This window comes from Channa argus, chromosome 3 (assembly GCF_033026475.1).
Source record: "Channa argus isolate prfri chromosome 3, Channa argus male v1.0, whole genome shotgun sequence".
NCBI classification, from domain to species: Eukaryota; Metazoa; Chordata; class Actinopteri; order Anabantiformes; family Channidae; genus Channa; species Channa argus.
In genome coordinates, this window is record NC_090199.1 from 4841793 (window position 1) to 4861248 (window position 19456).

At 41.0% G+C, this 19456-nt stretch overlaps 2 protein-coding genes and 1 long non-coding RNA gene across 3 annotated transcripts in view; 2 read left to right on the forward strand and 1 right to left on the reverse strand.

Annotated features, from left to right (window-relative positions):
- The first annotated feature begins 1368 nt into the window (after positions 1-1368).
- On the forward strand, positions 1369-10706 carry LOC137124354 (uncharacterized). Its single transcript, XM_067499234.1, has 9 exons — positions 1369-1664; positions 3840-4196; positions 4442-4642; positions 5197-5550; positions 5737-5973; positions 6402-6755; positions 9246-9470; positions 9576-9833; positions 9916-10706. Exons 1-9 carry the CDS (start codon positions 1610-1612, stop codon positions 10194-10196), a joined length of 2322 nt encoding a protein of 773 aa, XP_067355335.1. The 5' UTR covers positions 1369-1609; the 3' UTR covers positions 10197-10706.
- Positions 6767-19456, reverse strand: part of LOC137124361 (uncharacterized) — a 42420-nt gene continuing 29730 nt past the window's right edge. Inside the window, exon 3 of the long non-coding RNA XR_010913952.1 lies at positions 6767-6994. This is a non-coding gene — a long non-coding RNA (uncharacterized lncRNA). The remainder of the gene's footprint in view (positions 6995-19456) is intronic.
- On the forward strand, positions 10360-14664 carry LOC137124548 (B-cell receptor CD22-like). Its single transcript, XM_067499617.1, has 6 exons — positions 10360-10369; positions 10689-10949; positions 11352-11424; positions 11520-11580; positions 12274-12455; positions 12607-14664. Exons 1-6 carry the CDS (start codon positions 10360-10362, stop codon positions 12671-12673), a joined length of 654 nt encoding a protein of 217 aa, XP_067355718.1. The 3' UTR covers positions 12674-14664.

Below are 19456 nucleotides of genomic sequence, written 5' to 3' on the forward strand. Positions count from 1 at the left end.
CCACACCAGTCACCTCTTCTTCTCTTCGTTCCCTTTCATTTCCCTTTCATTCATCAACTCTTCAAAGTTCTCCTTCCATCTTCCCATCACAAGTGGATGCATCTACTATCAGCATTATATCCTGATATAATGGATGCAGTGAACATGGTGTTGTAAGTCGGAGAGCTGGGATCCAAAACTTCCTTGCCTGTCGCTTGTCCTGGGAGATGTGCAGCTGCTCAACAGGAGGAGGAAAAGTTTGCAGCAGTTGATCTTTTTGGCTGATTGTATGATGAACTGCAGTCTCTGAACGTCATGTTAGGTTTCAGTGCTGGACCGGACAGGGATGGATGTTGTTGGGGAGGGAATCCACTAAGGCAGTGTAAAACTGAACCAACACTGGCTGTGGCAGGTCGTCTCCGTCCTAGATTAATCCAGCTTGACACAGGAACTGGAGGAGGTGCAGTCACTGTACAGGGTTGTATTGGCCTGTTGAATATGTCCGTGTTTACAGGGTCTAGTTGGTCTGTGCATATGTGACAAAGTCTGCCTGCTGCAGGGAGGGAGGACTTCAAAGGTGAGAGAGGTTGGAGGGACCCAAGGGGGTAAGAAGAGTGGTAGGGACCATTTGTGAACCTTTGTCTTTTCAAATCTGCAATGTAAGATTTTCTGCCAGTTGATTGTTTTCAGTGGGGAGGGGGCTTCTTTTCTACACTGATTTCCCAGAAGTCTTTCCAAACTGAGGAGAATCATGGGCTGAGGGCATCTCCAGCTTCTCCACATGTCTCTTCTTGTCTGCTTTACTGTACCTGGCTTGTCTCTACAAGTCCCCCCCTCAGTGGGCATCTTCCTTGTCTCAGCTGGGACATCTGAGCACTGTGTGTAATTGTAAAGTCCTCGAACACAGTAACCACAGAGTCTAAAAGGAGACCTGCTTGTGTTCAACTGAAATAAACCGATGCAAACTAAATAAAGAAGCTGCAGTGATGAAAGTTTTGTCGTTATTAGGAAACATCACAGGGTGGAGACTGTGTTGATCACAGCTCTGAATGTGGTGTGATAAAATTAAAACATTTCATTCTTTTTTTGACATAGTTTTAAGTCATAGTCCTAAAGTAGCATCAGACATTTTGTGTCTGTTAATGCAGGACGTCTCTAAAGTCAGTGTCCCATTTTTACTGTAATGACATGTGACTCATTATTTTCTGTTTTCAAACTTGTGCATCACTGAGACACTTCTTCCTGTAATAATTAAAAAAATTAAAAAATTTTAAAAAAAGGAAGAGAAGAAAATGAATCTTGTCTTTGAATATCGGTAATGAGCTTTGGATACTGAAGTTCACAAAATCGCTCTCTAATTCTTTCTTTTATATATATTTAAAGTTGTCGTTTACATTTGGTTTAACAACAAGCAAAACATTTTCTGCCTTCCGCTTCACGGTGTTTATTAATGAGGAGGAAGGAAGTTTGGTGTCCTTTTTTTTTTACGCTCCTGAGCACAGAGGAAGATTACAATTGCAGACATCTTCCTTCTTTTAAGCACGTAGACATTTGTGATGTGACTAATACATTAACTATCCTCTAATATTTTTGTTCCCTGAAGCCGCTCGCAGACTGGAGAGGAGCAGCTATGAGTTTAACAGCAGTAGCAGCTGTAATTTTTGTATGTGTTTTCTCTAAATCAGGTATGTGTACAGTATTTTATGTTTCCAATGTATGTTAAATGTATATTAGTCCTATTCAGAGCACCCTGTGCTGATTGGATTTAAGATGAGAGAAACCTTTTATTCGTATCACAGTGGGGAAATTTTACAGCTGCAGCAAAAGTCTGCAGAATGGAAAAAATCAAAAAACTAAATTATTTTTAGTAGAATGCAGACAGATAATGTTGTTTTTTAAAAAAGGGGAAGTGATTAATGCAGAGCACATTTAAAAAAAAAAAAAAACTGCTCTGTCTCAGCAGCTGCTCAGTGTTAAGGTCACTATGTGCTATTATTTCCAAGGGCCCAAAAAGAAATTGGCTTCTTTACATGAAAATGATCAAGAACTGGCCCCAGGCTGTACGTCTGTTTCCGGTCACCTTCTCTCACCCACTCTTCCACCGGATCCCAGTGTTGTTAGTTACTCAGGTTCTCTAGGAGCCTGTTTGGGGTCTTCAGCTTCTTTTTAGCCTTTTCATGCTGTTGCTGCCTGCCTGTGCTTGCATTACTCATCTTGTTTTGTCAGCGTGCAGTTTTGGAATTCAGGCCCAAGTTTTTGGATTTGAGCAACCCATCAAAAACACGTGACAATCAGTTTTCCTCTGCAGTGTAGTGGAGTAAATGTTGTGAGGGAATAGAGTAAATTTAGTCATATGGTTGGATAATTAGCAGGGTCGTGGCTGGGTCGTGTTTGGAGGAATGTTTGAGATCACAGCAGGCATTTTATGTTACAAGGCCCAAAGCAATGTAGCAGATAGTGGGTCCTGGGGTCACAAGATCTAAAAGAGGGGACAATAAAAGGGTTTTATTTACTGACATCTTCAGATAACCTAGAAAGGGACAAGAGTGATGACTGTCAACTGCATGCACCTGCTTTCTTCATTCATGTTTTGTGAGGGTGGTTCCTGTCTTGGGTTTAAGTATAAATAGAAGGGGTTTGGGATACAAGTAAGAAACAACACTCAACATCCATGTGTTCTTCTCCATGCCGGCATGTATTAAACTGAGATGGTTCATCACGCTGAGATCTGTCTACAATTCTTCCAAGAGGAAACATTTCTATCACAATGTGCAGCAGAGTTTCATCAAGTACATGTGTCATCCTTACATTCTACTGTGTATATAGGAATGTTGTTCTTTAATCATCAGGCGAGCAATACTCAATCTCTGTAGCCTTATTGATTAAATGTCTAGTACATGAAAAGAATTGATATTCATTGTCAAGTCTGTTTATGAAGCATTTGGTGTTTCATAGAAAGCAGCAAATTAACAAAATTATTTAAAATCTAAAATGTAATCATGTACATGATGTTTGTTCTATGAAAGACATGTTAAGTAATGATACAGGTTATTTCCTTTGAAATTAAATGTAGTTACATGTTCTTCTATTAGTATGAAAACTCCCTGTTTGTTGATGTACATGTTTAAATTCACAGTATGTAACACTTGCAAAAATGAAACTGGAAGATTCATCATTTTTTAAAAACATGTTACAGATGGTGTCTAAAGGCTTTTTCTTATGATCTCAACACAGCTTTGATGGTATGAGGTGACTGCTTTACTATGTGACCATACCACTGTAGGAAGCAGTGGAAACCTGTTGAATGAATCGGCTAAAACCACAGTACTTTAAGACAAGTACTAAGTGAACATAGATAAATACCACATCAACTTGCATAATGAGCCACTTTTTGACTGTAAAGCATCATATTTCTCATCATATCATTGGTTTCCACAGTGGGATGATGTAAGAGTCAAAATAGAATTTTGAATTCAGTTCTTTTGGGCAGCACGGTGGTCGAGCGGTTAGTGCTGCTGCCTCCCGGCTACAAGAATCAAATCCCTGGTTGTCTGCATCCTTACTGTGTGTAGTTTGCATGTTCTCCCAGTGCTTATGTGAGTTTTTCTGGTTCCTTCCACAGTCCACAAACATGCATGTTAGATAAATGGTAACTTTAAATTGCCAGTGGGTGTGGACGTCTCTCTGTGTCGGCCCTGAGGTGGACTGGAGGCCTGTCCAGGGTGGACTCTGCCTCCCACCCTGTCACAGTGGGAATAGACTCCTGAATCCATGGATTCAGTTCACTTGCAGGTTTATATACTGTATCACATCTACAAAATCTAAAATGTGATTGTTGTTTCTGCTGTTCTGTGTTACAGTGGTACATGGTCAGAATGACTGGGGAGTAACTTACACCTCTACTGACATCTGTGTCTTAGAAGGATCAACAGTGGACATTCACTGTACTTACACGTACCCATCCAGGACAGGAGACATTGTTACTACAGTTGAAGACACATTCTGGTTTACTAAAGTTAATGACTATAAACATGTGGACCTGAGATTGTCCTCAGTGTTTGCAGGTCGTCTGCAGTTTTCCTGTGATAAAAACACCTGCAGTCTGAGAATAACAGACCTGAGAAAAAACGACTCGGACGTCTACTATTTCAGATTCATCACAAACCAACCAGGAGGGAGATACACTGGTCAACCTGGAGTCACTTTGACTGTCAAACGTAACTTTTTTACCCACAACCTTTTTTTTTTTTTTTATTTGTCAAGATCATTAAAACTGTGGTGTGAATATATAAGTGTAAACTTTGGGCTCGTGATAAAATAGTAACTTTTTCAGTTAAAGTTTTTAATTATGTGAAATTAATATATTTTGTTTTCAAGGGAGAACGAAATGATCATACATGTGGAACATGTGGATTTAGAACATTTACACATTTTCTTTTTTCTCCCTTCTTGACAAATCCAGCTCTACAGCTACAGTGGTTTTCTATGACACAGCTCAAATGTTCCAGCAGTTGTGGTCCACCTGATCATCCGTCCTACATCTGGTACAAGAATGGACAGAAAACTCAGGGAGAAACATCTTTATATCCAGACAAACTTAGTCAAACAGACAGTTATACCTGTGCTCTTAAAGGACGTGAGGACTTCCCCTCTACCTCAGTGTGTGAGTTTAATCCACAGTAAAACTAGAACACTGTCCCATGACTGTGTCTTTTTCCACATTAACACCATGTCATGATCCGACACTCCCAATGCGCTTCCTCCCTTTGGACTTTTATTTTGTAGCCCCTTTTCCCCACTTTCTGCTTCTAGTTCTGTTCCTTAACTTTACCTTCATTATCCCTCATTGTTTGCACCTGTTCCCCTCACTATTTAAGTCCAGCCTTCCTCACAGTTCCCGGCCAGATCCTGACAGTGATTTTGGCTTAGTGGGATGTATTTTTGTTATAATTTGTCAGTTATATTTTCCTCTACCCTCTTGTTAGGAGCGACTTCTGTTCTATGTTAATTTTTACCAATAAACGTGTTTATGAGTTCAGTCCCTCTCACCGTATCCTCACTTGGGTCCGATTTACCAGAATCGCGATACACCATCTGTTTGCATTGAGCTGTACAGAACCTTTAAAACTGTCAGTAATTTAACAATACAACTGCTGTGTATCACTGCAGTTACAGATGTAGCTGTAACAAGACTGTTTTAAATGTTTTATCTTTCAGGTGGAAAAGAACAAATCTGCAACACAGTGAATTACACTGACAGAAGAATCTGTGTCTTCAAAGGTTCATCAGTGAACATTTCATGTACTTACACTAGTGTTGGTTATATCACCTCTAAATTCTGGTTCAGTCCTGAACGTAGTCGTCAGTGGCAGAATCCCTCACAGCCTGAGGATCTTAGTAAAGACTCACAGTATTCAGGTCGTGTTCAGGTCACTGAGACAGAGACAGGACGCTCCACTCTGAGAATCACTGACCTGAGAGAGACAGATTCAGCCCAGTATCACTTCAAATTCATAACATGGGGCTTTGAATGGAGGAGCAGTTTACCTGGAACAACTCTGACTGTCACAGGTACTGATCAGTACAAACTGATGTTATACTTCATATACAAAGAGCAGTGTCTGTGTTATGTAGCTGTTCTAATAATTATAGAATAATTTATTTTAATAAGTTTGTGTACTTTAAAAGACAGCATGACAGTACTGATGATATTTATTTATGTCATTTATCTGTGTGTGTACCTGTGTTTCTGTAAAGATCCAGATCTGCAGGTGATAGTGAAGATAATATATTATACATCATTTTCTACCTGGACTAAACTGAAGTGTCACAGCAGTTGTCGTCTGCCAGTTGATTCTTCCTACATCTGGTACAAGAATGGAGAAAAAATGAGAGAAAATCAGGAAGAAATATCAATATATCCTGGAAACTATTATTCAGACAGCTATTCCTGTGCTGTCAAAGGACATGAGGATTGTCCTTCTCCTTCAGTGTGTGAGTTTCCTCCACATTTTATCCACTAGCTGAACAGTATCTGCTGTGGTCTGTAAGTCTTTGTGTTACATTTTAAAATCACTGATGCACCACAACAATTTTAAATATGTTGCATTTTGACTTTGCTGGCTGCACTAAAACCTGAACATTATTATACAATTCAATATGATTTATTGTTGTGTATTTAGTCTCTGTTTAAACCATTGGAATAATAAAAACCTTCATTTGCATCTCACTCTGTCAGTGACCTTGACTATTAATGTTTCACCTTAGGGACATTTTATTACAATAATGTCCTCAAAGTGTAACATTGAGAATGATGAAATGATGTAACAGAGTCTAGACAGTTAAATTCACATCTGTCATCTCGGTGACACAAATATAGTGACTTTTGTAAAAGTGCTATTTTTAAATGTTTTATCTTTCAGGTGTTTATGGTGAATCCTGCAACACAGTAATTTACACTGACAGAAGAATCTGTGGCCCTAAAGGTTCATCAGTGAACATTTCATGTACTTACAATGGTTATAATCAGGTCAAATCTAAATTCTGGTTCAGGTCTGAACGTAGTGGTCAGTGGCAGAATCCCTCACAGCCTGAGGATCTTAGTAAAGACTCCCAGTATTCAGGTCGTGTTCGGGTCTTTGAGACAGAGACAGGACGCTCCACTCTGAGAATCACTGACCTGAGAGACACAGATTCAGCCCAGTATCACTTCAAATTCATAACACAGAGCTTTGAATGGAGGAGCAGTTTACCTGGAACAACTCTGACTGTCACAGGTACTGATCAACTCAAATCTCAGCACCACTTTCTAATACAGTAATCTCATGTGACATTATCATATTCATGACTTTAAAAATATATCAATGCTTTACAGATTTGTCTTCTTCTTTTCCTTTCGGCTGTTCCCTTTCAGGGGTCTCCACAGTGAATCATGTGCCTCCATCTAACTCTGTCCTCTGCATCCTCTTCTCTCACACCAACTAACTTCATGTCCTCCCTCACTACATCCATAAATCTCCTTTTTGCTCTTCCTCTAGACCTCCTGCCTGGCAGCTCCAACCTCAGCATCCTTCTACTGATATATTCACAGTTTCTCCTCTGAACATGTCCAAACCACCTCAATCTGGCCTCTCTGACTTTATCTCCAACACATCTAACATGAGCTGTCCCTCTGATGTCCTCATTCCTGATCCTGTCCATCCTCATCACTCCCCAACAGAACCTCAACATCTTACGCTCTGCTACCTCCAGCTCTGCCTCCTGTCTTTTCTTCAGTGCCACTGTCTCTAAGCCGAACCTACACACACCTACAGCACCTCTCCACTGTCTTACAGCTCTCATACATGTCCTGCACCACTCTAACATACTTCTCTGCTGCTCCAGACGTCCTCATACAATACCACAGGTCCTCTCTCTGCACCCTGTCATACGCTTTCTCTAAATTTACAAAGAAACAATGCAACTCCCTCTGACCCTCTCTGTACTTCTCCATCAACATCCTCAAAGCAAATACTGCATCTGTTGAACTCTTTCTAAGCATGAAACCATATTGCTGCTCACAAATATTCACCTCTGCCCTTAGCCGAGCTTCCACTACTCTTTCCCACAACTTCATTGTTTGGCTCATCAGCTTTATTCCGCTGTAGTTGCCACAGCTCTGCACATCTCCCTTGTTCTTAAAAATTGGCACCAGTACACTTCTCCTCCAGTCCTCAGCATCCTCGCACTCTCCAAGATCTTGTTGAACAAACTAGTCAGAAACTCTACTGCCACCTCTCCTAGACACTTCCATACCTCCACAGGTTTGTCATCAGGACCAACTGCCTTTCCACTCTTCATCCTCTTCAACATCTTCCTCACTTCACTTTTACTAATCTTTGCTACTTCCTGCTCCACACCAGTCACCTCTTCTACTCTTCGTTGCCTTTCATTTTCCTCATTCATCACCTCTTCAAAGTTCTCCTTCCATCTTCCCATCACACTCCTGGCACCTGTCCATATATTTCCATCCCTATCTTTAATCACTCTAACCTGCTGCACATCCTTCCCATCTCTATCTCTTTGTCTCACCAACCTGTACAAATCCACCTCTGTCTCTTTAGTGTCCAACATAACATACAAGTCCTCATATGCTCCTTGTTTGGCCTTTGCCACCTCTACCTTCACCTTACGCTGCATCTCCCTGTACTCCTGTCTACTCTCTTCAGTCCTCTGTGTCCCACTTCTTCTTAGCTAACCTCTTTCTCTGTATACACTCCTGAACTTCCTCGTTCCACCACCAAGTCTCCTTGTCCGCTTTCCTCTTTCCAGATGACACACCGAGTACCCTCCTACCTGTCTCCCTGATCAAATTAGCTGTAGTAGTCCAGTCATCTGGAAGCACCTCCAAACCACCCAGAGTCTGTCTCAGTTCCTCCCTGAAAATTACACAACATTCTTCCTTTTTCAACTTCCACCACTTCGTCCTCTGCTCTGCCTTTGTCCTCTTCATCTTCCTCACAACCAGAGTCATTTTACACACCACCATCCTGTGTTGTCTGGCTACACTCTCCCCTATCAATGCTTTACAGTCACTGATCTCTTTCAGATTACAACGTCTACACAAGATGTCGTCCACCTGAGTGCTTCTACCTCCGCTCTTATGTCACCCTATGTTCCTGCCTCTTCTGGATGAAAGTGTTAACTGCAGCCATTTCCATCCTCACAAACTCCTCTTTCAGGATAACTCCTACTCCATTTCTCTTCCTATCTGACCCATGGTAGAAGAACTTGAAGCCGGCTCTTAAGCTTCTGGCCTTGCTACCTTTCCCCCTGGTCTCCTGTATACACAGTATGTCCACCTTCCTTCTCTGCATCATGTCAGTCAACTCTCTAGCCTTCCCTGTCATAGTCCTACATTCTTAGCTTTCCTCTTCTCTCTCTGCCTACGAACACACCTTCCTCCTTTTCTTCTTCGACTACGACCAACAGTAGTCCAATTTCCACTGGTAACCTGTAGGTCAACAGCACCAGTGGCAGCCGTTGTTAACCCGGGTCCCGACCGATCTGGTATGGAAGCCATTGTCACGATTTGCAATTTTAATTTGGCATGTGTTTTACATTGGATGCCCTTCCTGACACAACCATATGCATTGAAACAAGACTTGGGACTGGCACAGGAAGACACTGGCTTGTGTCCCCTTCCGTTTGCATTCACAACATTTTAACCTATGAGTTTTTATTTACTGTTATCCAGCATCATCATGAGCTGTCCCTCATGTGTCCAGGTCTCCAGGTGCAGGTGATCAGACTAACAGTCCAGGAGTCTCATACTGAGGCGGAGCTCAAGTGTCACAGCAGCTGCAGACCAGCTGCTCGTCTTTCCTACGTCTGGTTCAAGAACGGAGAGAAAATCACCAAGGAGGAAAATTCTTACAAAGACCAGTTTTATCCTGGAGACATCATCTCTTGTGCTTTAAAGGGACATGAGGATTACAGCTCCCCCCCAGTGTGTGAGTTTGAGTCACTATGTAACTAAGTAGAAAGTGAAAACATTATGGTCTGTCCAATATGGAGAGAAGCTCCACTACTCACTGTTTGATGTTTTTCTCCTGCAGCTGCTCTGAAGGTGCCGTCTGTGTCAGTGAGTCCACAAAGTGAAATCATGGAGGGAAGTTCAGTGACTCTGATCTGTAGCAGTGATGGTAACTCAGCAGCTAATTATACCTGGTACAGGAAGAACCAAACAGTGGTCAGCAAAGGACCACAGCTTGTCTTCAGCTCCATCCAGTCCTCTGACTCTGGACAGTATTACTGTACAGCTGAGAACGAGCTGGGGAGGAGGACGTCTGAAGACACCTTCATTAATGTGAAATGTAGGCTCCTGTGAACTTTAACTTTTTTGGTTTTTCACTCTTCACAATGTGGGACTGATTATTAGTGAATGATCTCCTCCAGATCCTCCAAAGCCACCCTCTGTGTCAGTGAGTCCCTCTGCTGAGATAGTGGAGGGTAGTTCAGTGAATCTGACCTGTAGCAGTGATGCTAACCCAGCAGCTAATTATACCTGGTACAGGAAGAACCAAACACTGCATCAAGGGTCAGGGGGCAGTTATTATTTCTCCTCCATCACCTCTGAGAACAGTGGGATCTACTACTGCACGTCAGAGAATCAATATGGGCACAACAAGTCATCATGTATAACAATAGATGTCCAGTGTAAGTACAAAAGATCTTAAACAGGTCTTAGGATAAAACTGATGTAAAGTACCAATATGTGAGTTTATTTGTTCTGCAGTACCCTACAGTATCTCTAAGGTTGACCTTTGCCACCTGACAGAGGAAACTCATTTCAGTCACTTGTATTAACAACCTTATTCCTTCAGTCATTACCCAGAGGTCATGACCACAGGTTAGTGTTGGAATGTAGATTTACTGGTAAATTGAAAACCTTCGTCTTAGCTCCCTGGATCACTGGACCATGGAACCTTTCTGGAGCCAGACCTAGGAGTGGAGCGTCCTGTAGCTGGGCCGTCATTCATGGGATCTGTTCAGGCACAGCCCAGAGAAATGGCATAGAGCCATTACCTTCAGGGGCAGGAATTGGGGTCAGGTGTAATGTAAACTAGGTGCCAGTTAAAGTCAGGGACCAAGATCTGCTCATCCCAGGCTTTGTAAGCTGGTTAAGCTGTTTTTTGGTACTGTTACTGAATTGTGTCTCTGTTTCCCAGATCCTCCACAGCTTCCCTCTGTGTCAGTGAGTCCCTCTGCTGAGATAGTGGAGGGTAGTTCAGTGAATCTGACCTGTAGCAGTGATGCTAACCCAGCAGCTAATTATACCTGGTACAAGGAGAATGAAGACTCACCAAAAGCTTATGGACAGATCTTCACAATCACTGACTTCAGACCTGAACACAGTGGGAATTATTACTGTGAAGCCCAGAACACAAGAGGACGTCAGAACTCAACATTATATTTGACTGTTTTTACAGGTTAATTTGTCTGATCCCCCTGCACATGTGCACATCAGATGTTAAAACAAACTATATGTGGATGAAACTGGTGAAGCAGTCTGTACAGTTGTTTGAGTTTATCTGCAGTGATAAAGGTTGTAGGGTCTGTTGGCAGCAGGACACAAGAACTGTAGTGTGTCCTGTAAATGCATCTCATATAAATTGGCAACTGAGTGAACATGAACAACGTACAAAAGGACAAAACTCTATACTGTGCATAGCAGCCAGATGTGAAATACTCTAGAGCCTTAAACAAGACTTTCACAATGATGTTATAATGATTGCAGGATAGGAATTCCTAAGGACATAACCCGGTGCATTTTCTGTTGTTAACTTGAACCAAAAGCATCTATAAACCTGAATTCTTTAACTTGATCACAGGTTTTCCTTGGCAATCAGTGGTCATTGGACTAAGCCTTGCTGTCCTTCTTATGACAGTCTACCTGCTTGTAAGGTGAGAAGCTCTGTTTTACTAAACCTAAATATCAGTGATGTCAGCAGTTAGTCTGTCAACTAAATAATATATTTGTTATCAATTTTCATAAGCAGAAAAAGGAGGACCTCCAAGCAATCATCTGTGCCTGGTGACAGGCCTGACAACAGTGAACAGGTGAAACTTTATTCTGGTTCATCATCTCAGGTTAAACTACTTGGTAAAAGTTAAAGCTAATCTGATGGGGATGATCTGGTAAAATCCCAAAATTCAGAATTTCAAAGTGTTCGCTAAATATTTAATTTTTTTTTTTTTTTTTGCATCATGTTTTTCTTTAGTACATTTGCTACTTGATCATTAGCTGAAGGGCTGATGCTTTGACCTTTTCTGCCATGATGCCTCATGATGTTAGTTCCTATTACAATGTGACTAAAACAATGCAGTGTGTGAGTTTGAGTGAAAACACAGGTTTCCTGGCCTTGAAATACGACTTGAATATAAGGAACTGGAGCTTGTACACGGATGTTTAACCGTGGCTTAAAGTATTCAGCTTGTTTAGTGCTGTCACCCTTGGCAAGATGCAAGACCTGCACTAATATAAAAACTCCTAAACCCGACTGACAAATGTTGCGTATGAACGTTCATCTGGGACGTTATGACCAGGAAGATATCAGTGGGATGACATTCAGTGACTGGCCTGAAGCTCTTACATCAACCAGGAGGAGCTGAACAATCTGGCTGTGGAGAACGACTTCTGGGCTTCTAGTTTATCTTTCGGCTGCTGGATACAACAATACTGTACTACCCAACATTCTACCAAGTTCTGCATTGTTACACATGTGAGATTTAATGGTAAAAATATTTTTCCAGTCTCATCCCGGTCGCCAAGAGGAGCAGGACGATGATCACTATGCCAGCGTCCGTTTCGTGAACAACCAGGTCGATGTTGCCTACTTCAACACGAGACCAGCTGGAGCCCACAGACACAAGACAGACGAAGAAGAGGATTGTGTTGTGTACTCTGCTGTCAGGTGTAACAGAGCCGCCCCGAGGTGAGCAGCTCACTTCCACCACAACCTAACATTTATTTAAAAGAACTGATGGACATGGATGTTGCTGTTCCATCCACTTGCTTTGTTTACATATTCTCTACCACTGTATCACTGTGTGTCTCATGAGTTCCTGGTTATTTCTCCTTCTTAGAGCCACAAGTCCAGACACTGAGGAGGATCCAGCTGCATTGTACAGCACAGTCAAGAAAATCCACTGAACACAAGAGGAGGCTTCATTTTCCCTTTTTATTTTTTCAATTAGATACTGCAGAGGTATGATCTATAAGTACTTTACTGAAGAATAACATGCATTAGGTGATGAAGTTGTAGTTTTTTTTCTGCCACTAGATGTAAGTAAAGACACATTTTACAGAAGAAACACCGAAGGTCCTGTGGGGTTAACTTCTTTCATTTTCAGTGCTTTGTTTTTAGCAGTTCAGCTGTGACAGTTTTTGTTTCCTGATAATTTCTTTTGTAATATTCTGTAATTGTCAATCTTGCTTCCCTCTGTTATTCTCTGTTATAGTTTTTTTTCTTTCTGTAATGTTTTGTATTTTTCACATCAGTTTATTTCCACATTCTGTCTGGTATTATCTTGTTTTTTTAATCTGAGACATGTATTCTTATGAGCTAAGAGGAAGCACATATTTGGCATTTTTCTGTCATCCTTTTTTTTTTTTGTAATACTAAATATTTGTATAGATTTTCTTAAAGTACTGAATACTTGTCATCTCATGGAAAATATACGTATTTGGTTAAAATGCTCACAGCTCACATCCATGGAGTCACTGTCAAAACAGGTTTGAAAGGGATTGACTCAATAAAAATCCAGTGAAGCCTAAGGAGAAGTTTAACCTGAAACCTGTTTAAATGTAAAAGACCACAATACTCCACAGCAAAGTATAAGAACTGCATGAAAAAGTAGTTAATAAGTAAAAAAAATAAAAAAAATAAAAAATATTCAGCTGCTTAAATATTGTCCACAATCATCATACAGAAGCTAAAACCAATGCTAAGTCTTCTCTGGTCATGTTTAGTTAGTTCTGAGCCAGCATCCTGGATTAGCTTGTTCACCCGTGGCACAGATCCAGTGTTGTCCTAAAACTATTAGAAACACATCAGACAGACACACTGTCCACTGGAAGACATATTTAACAAATTTTGCCCACGTGGTCCAACCCGGCTTACGTTGTACCACAGTTGGTCAATCACATATGCTCAACATCTCAGGTGGAAATGTGTGTATCTGAGTTACTGCAGAGTTTTTAAAATCTAGTTTCCAAAATGAAAAACCAAAATTTAATAAAAAATATAAAACTGAAAAGCTCTAATAACAGATGTCATGCTGCTAAAGCTGCTCAGACGTTTTGTATCTATTATTAAAGCAGGACACGTTCATTAAGGTATCAGTGTGTATAACATACATTTACATTAACACATTACCATTAAAACAAATTATTTTTCTTAACTTAAATAAAAAGAATTATAAGATTCTTGTCTTCACATAGTTTATGTGCGGTTGATGAAAGAATGTAACCAGTAACATTTGGTATGACTGATATCAGAAAAGTGTTGGCAGGTAAATGAACCAATGTCCAACAACCTACTTAGCAGATATCTGCCAGCCAAGAGATTTAGCATCGTTACAGCAACCTTACCAAACTTTTATTGATACAGGAAATCACCAACGGTCAAATTCAAAGAGTTTGTTTTCAGAGAGTCTGGTTATGAATTGGAAAAGATCCACATGAAATCAGATCCTGGCAACACAAAGCCCCATGACAGCTCCTAGCTCCTCACAGCCACTGAATGACGGCTCAGAATAGTGCAGTGAACTAGTTGTAGTTGTCATTGTAGACACATAAGGACAATCTCCTATAAATTACTGAATACATCTAATTTCAGGCATTTGGTTACAGTATTCAAGGTTCGTGCACAAATACTATAAACTTACGTAAAGAGCCACAACAACGTATTGGTGAAGTGCAGTCACAGCTAAAGCTGTAGAGTTGTAGTTTAAATGCACTGTCTGTCCAGGCTCGCATTCTAATCAGCTCATACATGAGTGATGAGGTTTGTGCCACACTCAAACTGGTTTTCATCAGTTTAGTTGGAGCAATTGTTTTAATTTTTGGAGCAATTCTTCTTCATTACAACTGTCTATCATGCCTGTTCGTCTACAAAATAAATCACGTCTTCTCTTTACCTATAATTATAACCCATCTCTCTTGTCCTGTATCTGCTGTATTTTTTCACCCCACTCTGGCTCCTTTTCATAGACCTGATGAGTAACATTCATGCTCAAGGTTTGTGTCCATGCAAAGGCCATAAAATTGGATGAAGAGACACAACTGTCTATTGGTGAATTGGAGTTATTAGTAAAGCAGGTTTGAATGTCTACAGCATTTCCAGCCGTGGTTAAAGACTTTCAGTAGCTTGATTTAAAATCTGTGTGCAGTGGAAAAATACAGTCTGCAACAAAGTAAAAGAACTGCAAGTGTTGAACTAAAAGAGCTGCATGAGTTCACAGGGACCTTTGTGCCCGATGTATTTCAATTCTTTTCAGACATTCCTGAGATATTGTGTTCACATGAACAGGATGGACGTGAGGACAGTAACCTTGACCTTTGATCACCAAAGTGTAATCAGTTCATGATCAAGTCCAATAAGTCGAATAAGAAAGGAGACTTGCTCTGCAGTACATCTGTCATGTTGACAACACAATACACCAAACTTTCTGTCATGTGTTCACCACTGAGAGGACTGAGACAGCTCCTCCTACACTTAACAAACATTTAACTTTATTTTAGTATGTTAATAGTATTAGTGAGGCAGTGTGATGCATACAGGTTATGGGAGGCCAAAATAATCACTTCTACATGTTTTACTTCATATGTAGTTTGCAAAACAGTTTTTTGTTATTTTCTTGGTCATCTACTGAAATCTTTACAATGCATACTGATAAAGAGGAAGGAACCTTGATGGGTTTTTATTTGAACTTTTCTCAGCTGTTTACAGCCCCGACCACAGTGGAAGGCTATAGGTGTCGACAACTCCCTTTCATTTTCTACATAAAAGTGTCTGTGATGTGACTAGTATAACTTGTGTACATTAACTACCTTCTGTAGTTTTATTTCCAAGCCAAACACACAGGAGCAGCTATGAGTTTAACAACAGCAGCAACTGGATTTGTTGTTTTCCTTGTCTCTACGACAGTTAACGTCTTTACCCAGTTCTACTGTAGCAACCTGAGCAGCCTTAGTGTGGTTAGAAAATTAAGGTGAAAGAAACACCAAGATGACCAAGTCTGTATGTTTGACTTTCTGTCGTTACATGTTGAGCACGTGTGGTTTTACTGTGGCGATAACTTTTCTGTATTTACACAAAGGCTGGATGTGGTAACGAGTCTTGGTCCAGAGAGTGTGTCAGACTTGATAAATGCAGTTTTACTCCTTGCCCTTGGGAACCAAAGGGTTGGTTGACCTGTAGCAGTGATGCTAACCCAGCAGCTAATTATACCTGGTACAGGAAGAACCAAACACTGCATCAAGGGTCAGGGGGCAGTTATTATTTCTCCTCCATCACCTCTGAGGACAGTGGGATCTACTACTGCACGTCAGAGAATCAATACGGGCACAACAAGTCATGATGTATGTAGCCCAGTGATAAATTCAAATATTTAAAATATATTAATAAGTGATTTAAATAGATAAATAAACAAGATTTGTTAGATAAATAACTATTTACAAATACACAGATAAATAGGTAAAACTGGCTAAAATTGTATATTTTGTTATATTTGTTGTAAAATGTTTCTGATATAAAATGTTGAATTCATGGGTTAAAATGTTTAAAATGTTTTGTTGTATGTGGTATTTTTTTGAGGTGATAACGTGGGATTTTATTTTGTTAACGGAAGTGAATGTGAACATGCGCTGAGAACGTGATCAAGAGAGAGCGAGAGGACGTTAACGAGTTAACGAGTTAATTGGACGGAAAAAGTTTGAAACTGTACGCTAGTAACCTGTGGTAACAGTTTTAGATTGTTACTGCTTCAATAATTTCAGATAGATATCCCATATCTAAAAAGATTTCTTAAAGGGTGAGTAAACTAGTGTATTTGAAGTTAGTAATAATCTGCTTTTACAGGTGAAACTCAAGACTATAAAAAATATTCAAGTAATCAAAGATTGTGTTTAGAGCTAAGTAAAAGAACTCAGGGCCCCTCATACACCTAAAGGAGAGTAGACGGGCTACATAAATGGAGGCACCGCTGGGATTAGTCTTGGGTATTTAGTAGGAATAAATACAGATTTGAATATTAATCCAAAACCATGGCAGATAACCCTGACTTAGTTTATGAGCTGAAAAGATGGTGCAAAGGTGAAGGTTTGGATGAGGCTCATGGACTGTTAGTAATTGTCCCAAAAGAGGTGGAAATAGCATGTATTGAAGAGACTCTTGAGGCCATCAAGTGCCTGGGTAGAGTGAAAGTAAAGGGAAGAATCTTTAATGAAGAACTTAACAGCCTTGGTTCTGGTTCTGTGTGAATGTAAAGAAGCCCTAACTGTAGCAAGTGTTCCACCTGAGGTGCACCTTCCTGAAGGTGGAGAAGCATGGACATTAGTGACTATAGATAACGCCCCAGCTGTGGAAGAGAACTTTCAGAGCAAATTAAAATTGCTGTTGCAGGCTGAAGGGAAAACAATGGAGGACATTAGAGCTCTACTCCCAGGTGGACAGCCGTCTACAAGTACAGCTGATTTAGTGCTACAGGCTTTTAGTGATATTTTGGAAAACAGTAATAAACCTTTGTCTGAAGGTGGATATTGCAGACTGCGCATCTTCTCAGCAACACATCCTGATCCAGCAGGGGAAGAGCAGCTTGATCATTGGCTGGAGCAAGCATGGCTCATGGTAGAGGAGAGTGAATGTACAGACAGAGAGAAAAAACGCAGTCTGATGGAAAGTTTAAAGGGTCCAGCACTAGAAATAAATAAGGCCGTACGAGTCAGTAATCCTGATGCTAGCCCTGCAAAGCCTTTGGGACAGCAGAATCAGGTGATGATCTGTACCTTGCTTGTCGGCTGATGCAGCAACAGCCTAAAGAGAAGCTATCAGATTTTCTCTGACGGTTGGAGCTCTCTCTCTCTAAGGTTTTTAAGAGAGGAGGTCTTCCTCACAGTAACGTGGATAGAGCTCGATTGGAACGACTACTGAGAGGAGCAGTTGCTGCTGATCTAATGGTGATCCAGCTGCGTTTAAGGGAAAGAAAGACGGGTCCACAGACCTTCTTACAACTCTTGAGTGAAATACGTGCTGAAGAGGAATATGAGGCTTCACGAAGGAAAATCAGCACTTCAGTACATCATATAAACACAAGACAGACTGCTGATGTAAAACAAAGAGAGATCCAAATCATTAAAGCTGAAATTAAAGAGCTCAAGTTTATTGTTGCATCTGTTGTTGTTTCACCAGCAGAAACCCAAAACGACAGTGATAGTAGGCTTGCAGTCCCCTCCCCAGCAGGTGAAAAAGATCAAGACAGTGAGCTCAGAGCTTTACAAAAACAAGTAAAAAGATTACAACTCAAGCTCAGTAAGAAGGACACAACAGCAGATAGTCCAGTCAGCCCAGCTATTGCTTCAACAGTAGAAGTTGCCCCCAAAGTAGCCAATCTCCCCACAAGAACCTCAAGACCATCTGAGGAGCAGTTTTGCTACTGGTGTGGAGAAAACTGACATTTTGCAGCAAGCTGCCACAATCAAGAGAATCAAAGCAAAGTTATTAAGACTGATTCAGGCCCTTAAACTGTCTAAAGGAAGTCAACCATCTACAAACCTGCCAGGGGGAGATAGGAACTGCAGTGTCAAGAAGGGCCTGGTGATAATACCAGAACATGCAAGCCTACCTGAAGGATTGATGGGCCCACCCAGCATAGTGCAGTTAAAAGTTAATGGGCATCTCTGTGACGCTCTGTTTGACAGTGGCTCTCAGGTTACTATCATCTTTGAGTCATGGTATCAAAAGCACTTGTGCGATGTTCCAGTACATCCTGTGGCTGGATTGGACCTTGAGTATCCAGCCAAAGTCACTGGCAGTTGTAAAACTAACTGTTCTGGCACTTATCTGCCCTAGTCCACAGACTACAAAACAGACCCCTGTTATTGTTGGAACAAATACAGTCATGTCAGAAGTTTAGTGAAACAATGCAGAGACAATAGCTTGGACATAACACAGTCACTAGGAATACAAGCAGACAGTGTAGGTGAAATTGCTGATACTGATGCACATGACAATGTTGGGGTTGTGACCTGGCAAGGCCCTGGTCCTCTGACTCTACACCCAGGCGAAGATCAGCAAATTGTCTGTAAAGTGGACTTTAATCAGCCAGTTGGTAAAGAAATCCTTATGCCCAACTCCCAGCCAGTATGCTATTGCAGCCCATGGTTGTGCCAGGTCATGTCAATTAATGTTAACAACTTCTGAACCTTGCTCCAGAACGAGTCCTTAAAAGAGACAATCATACCAGAAGGAACAATTATGGCACATATGTATCTCACTGAGAGTGTCACAGCGATTCCACTAGAGAAGACACCACCAGTAGGTTTTGATGTCAGCATGATTAATTTTGGAGACTCACCAGTTTCAGAGGAGTGGAAGGAGAGGCTGAAGCAGAAGCTGTCCCAGAGAACAAATGTCTTTTCTCTGACTGAATGGGATATAGGATTAGCTAAAGGGGTGGAACACACCATTCGACTGTCTGACCCCAGACCCTTCCGACAGCGTTCTCGCCGCCTGACTCCGGCAGACATCGAGGATGTGAGAAAGCACCTCCAAGGGCTCCTATGTGCTGGTATTATTAGAGTCTCGCAGCCCCTATGCTTCACCCATAATTATAGTCAGAAAGAAAAATGGGACCATAAGGATGTGTATTGATTACCGACTACTGAACGGCCGTACAGTGCCTGATCACCTTTCACACCTTTCATTGATGATGT

Excerpts from the sequence above, each read along its gene's own strand:
- LOC137124354 (XM_067499234.1), top strand. The coding sequence starts at position 1,610 with ATGAGTTTAACAGCAGTAGCAGCTGTAATTTTTGTATGTGTTTTCTCT. Across the intron at positions 4,643-5,196 it reads CTTCCCCTCTACCTCAGTGT|GTGGAAAAGAACAAATCTGC; the intron begins GTGAGTTTAATC and ends TTTATCTTTCAG. Across the intron at positions 9,834-9,915 it reads CACCTTCATTAATGTGAAAT|ATCCTCCAAAGCCACCCTCT; the intron begins GTAGGCTCCTGT and ends GATCTCCTCCAG.
- LOC137124548 (XM_067499617.1), top strand. Across the intron at positions 11,425-11,519 it reads ACAGTCTACCTGCTTGTAAG|AAAAAGGAGGACCTCCAAGC; the intron begins GTGAGAAGCTCT and ends TTTCATAAGCAG. Across the intron at positions 11,581-12,273 it reads GGCCTGACAACAGTGAACAG|TCTCATCCCGGTCGCCAAGA; the intron begins GTGAAACTTTAT and ends ATATTTTTCCAG.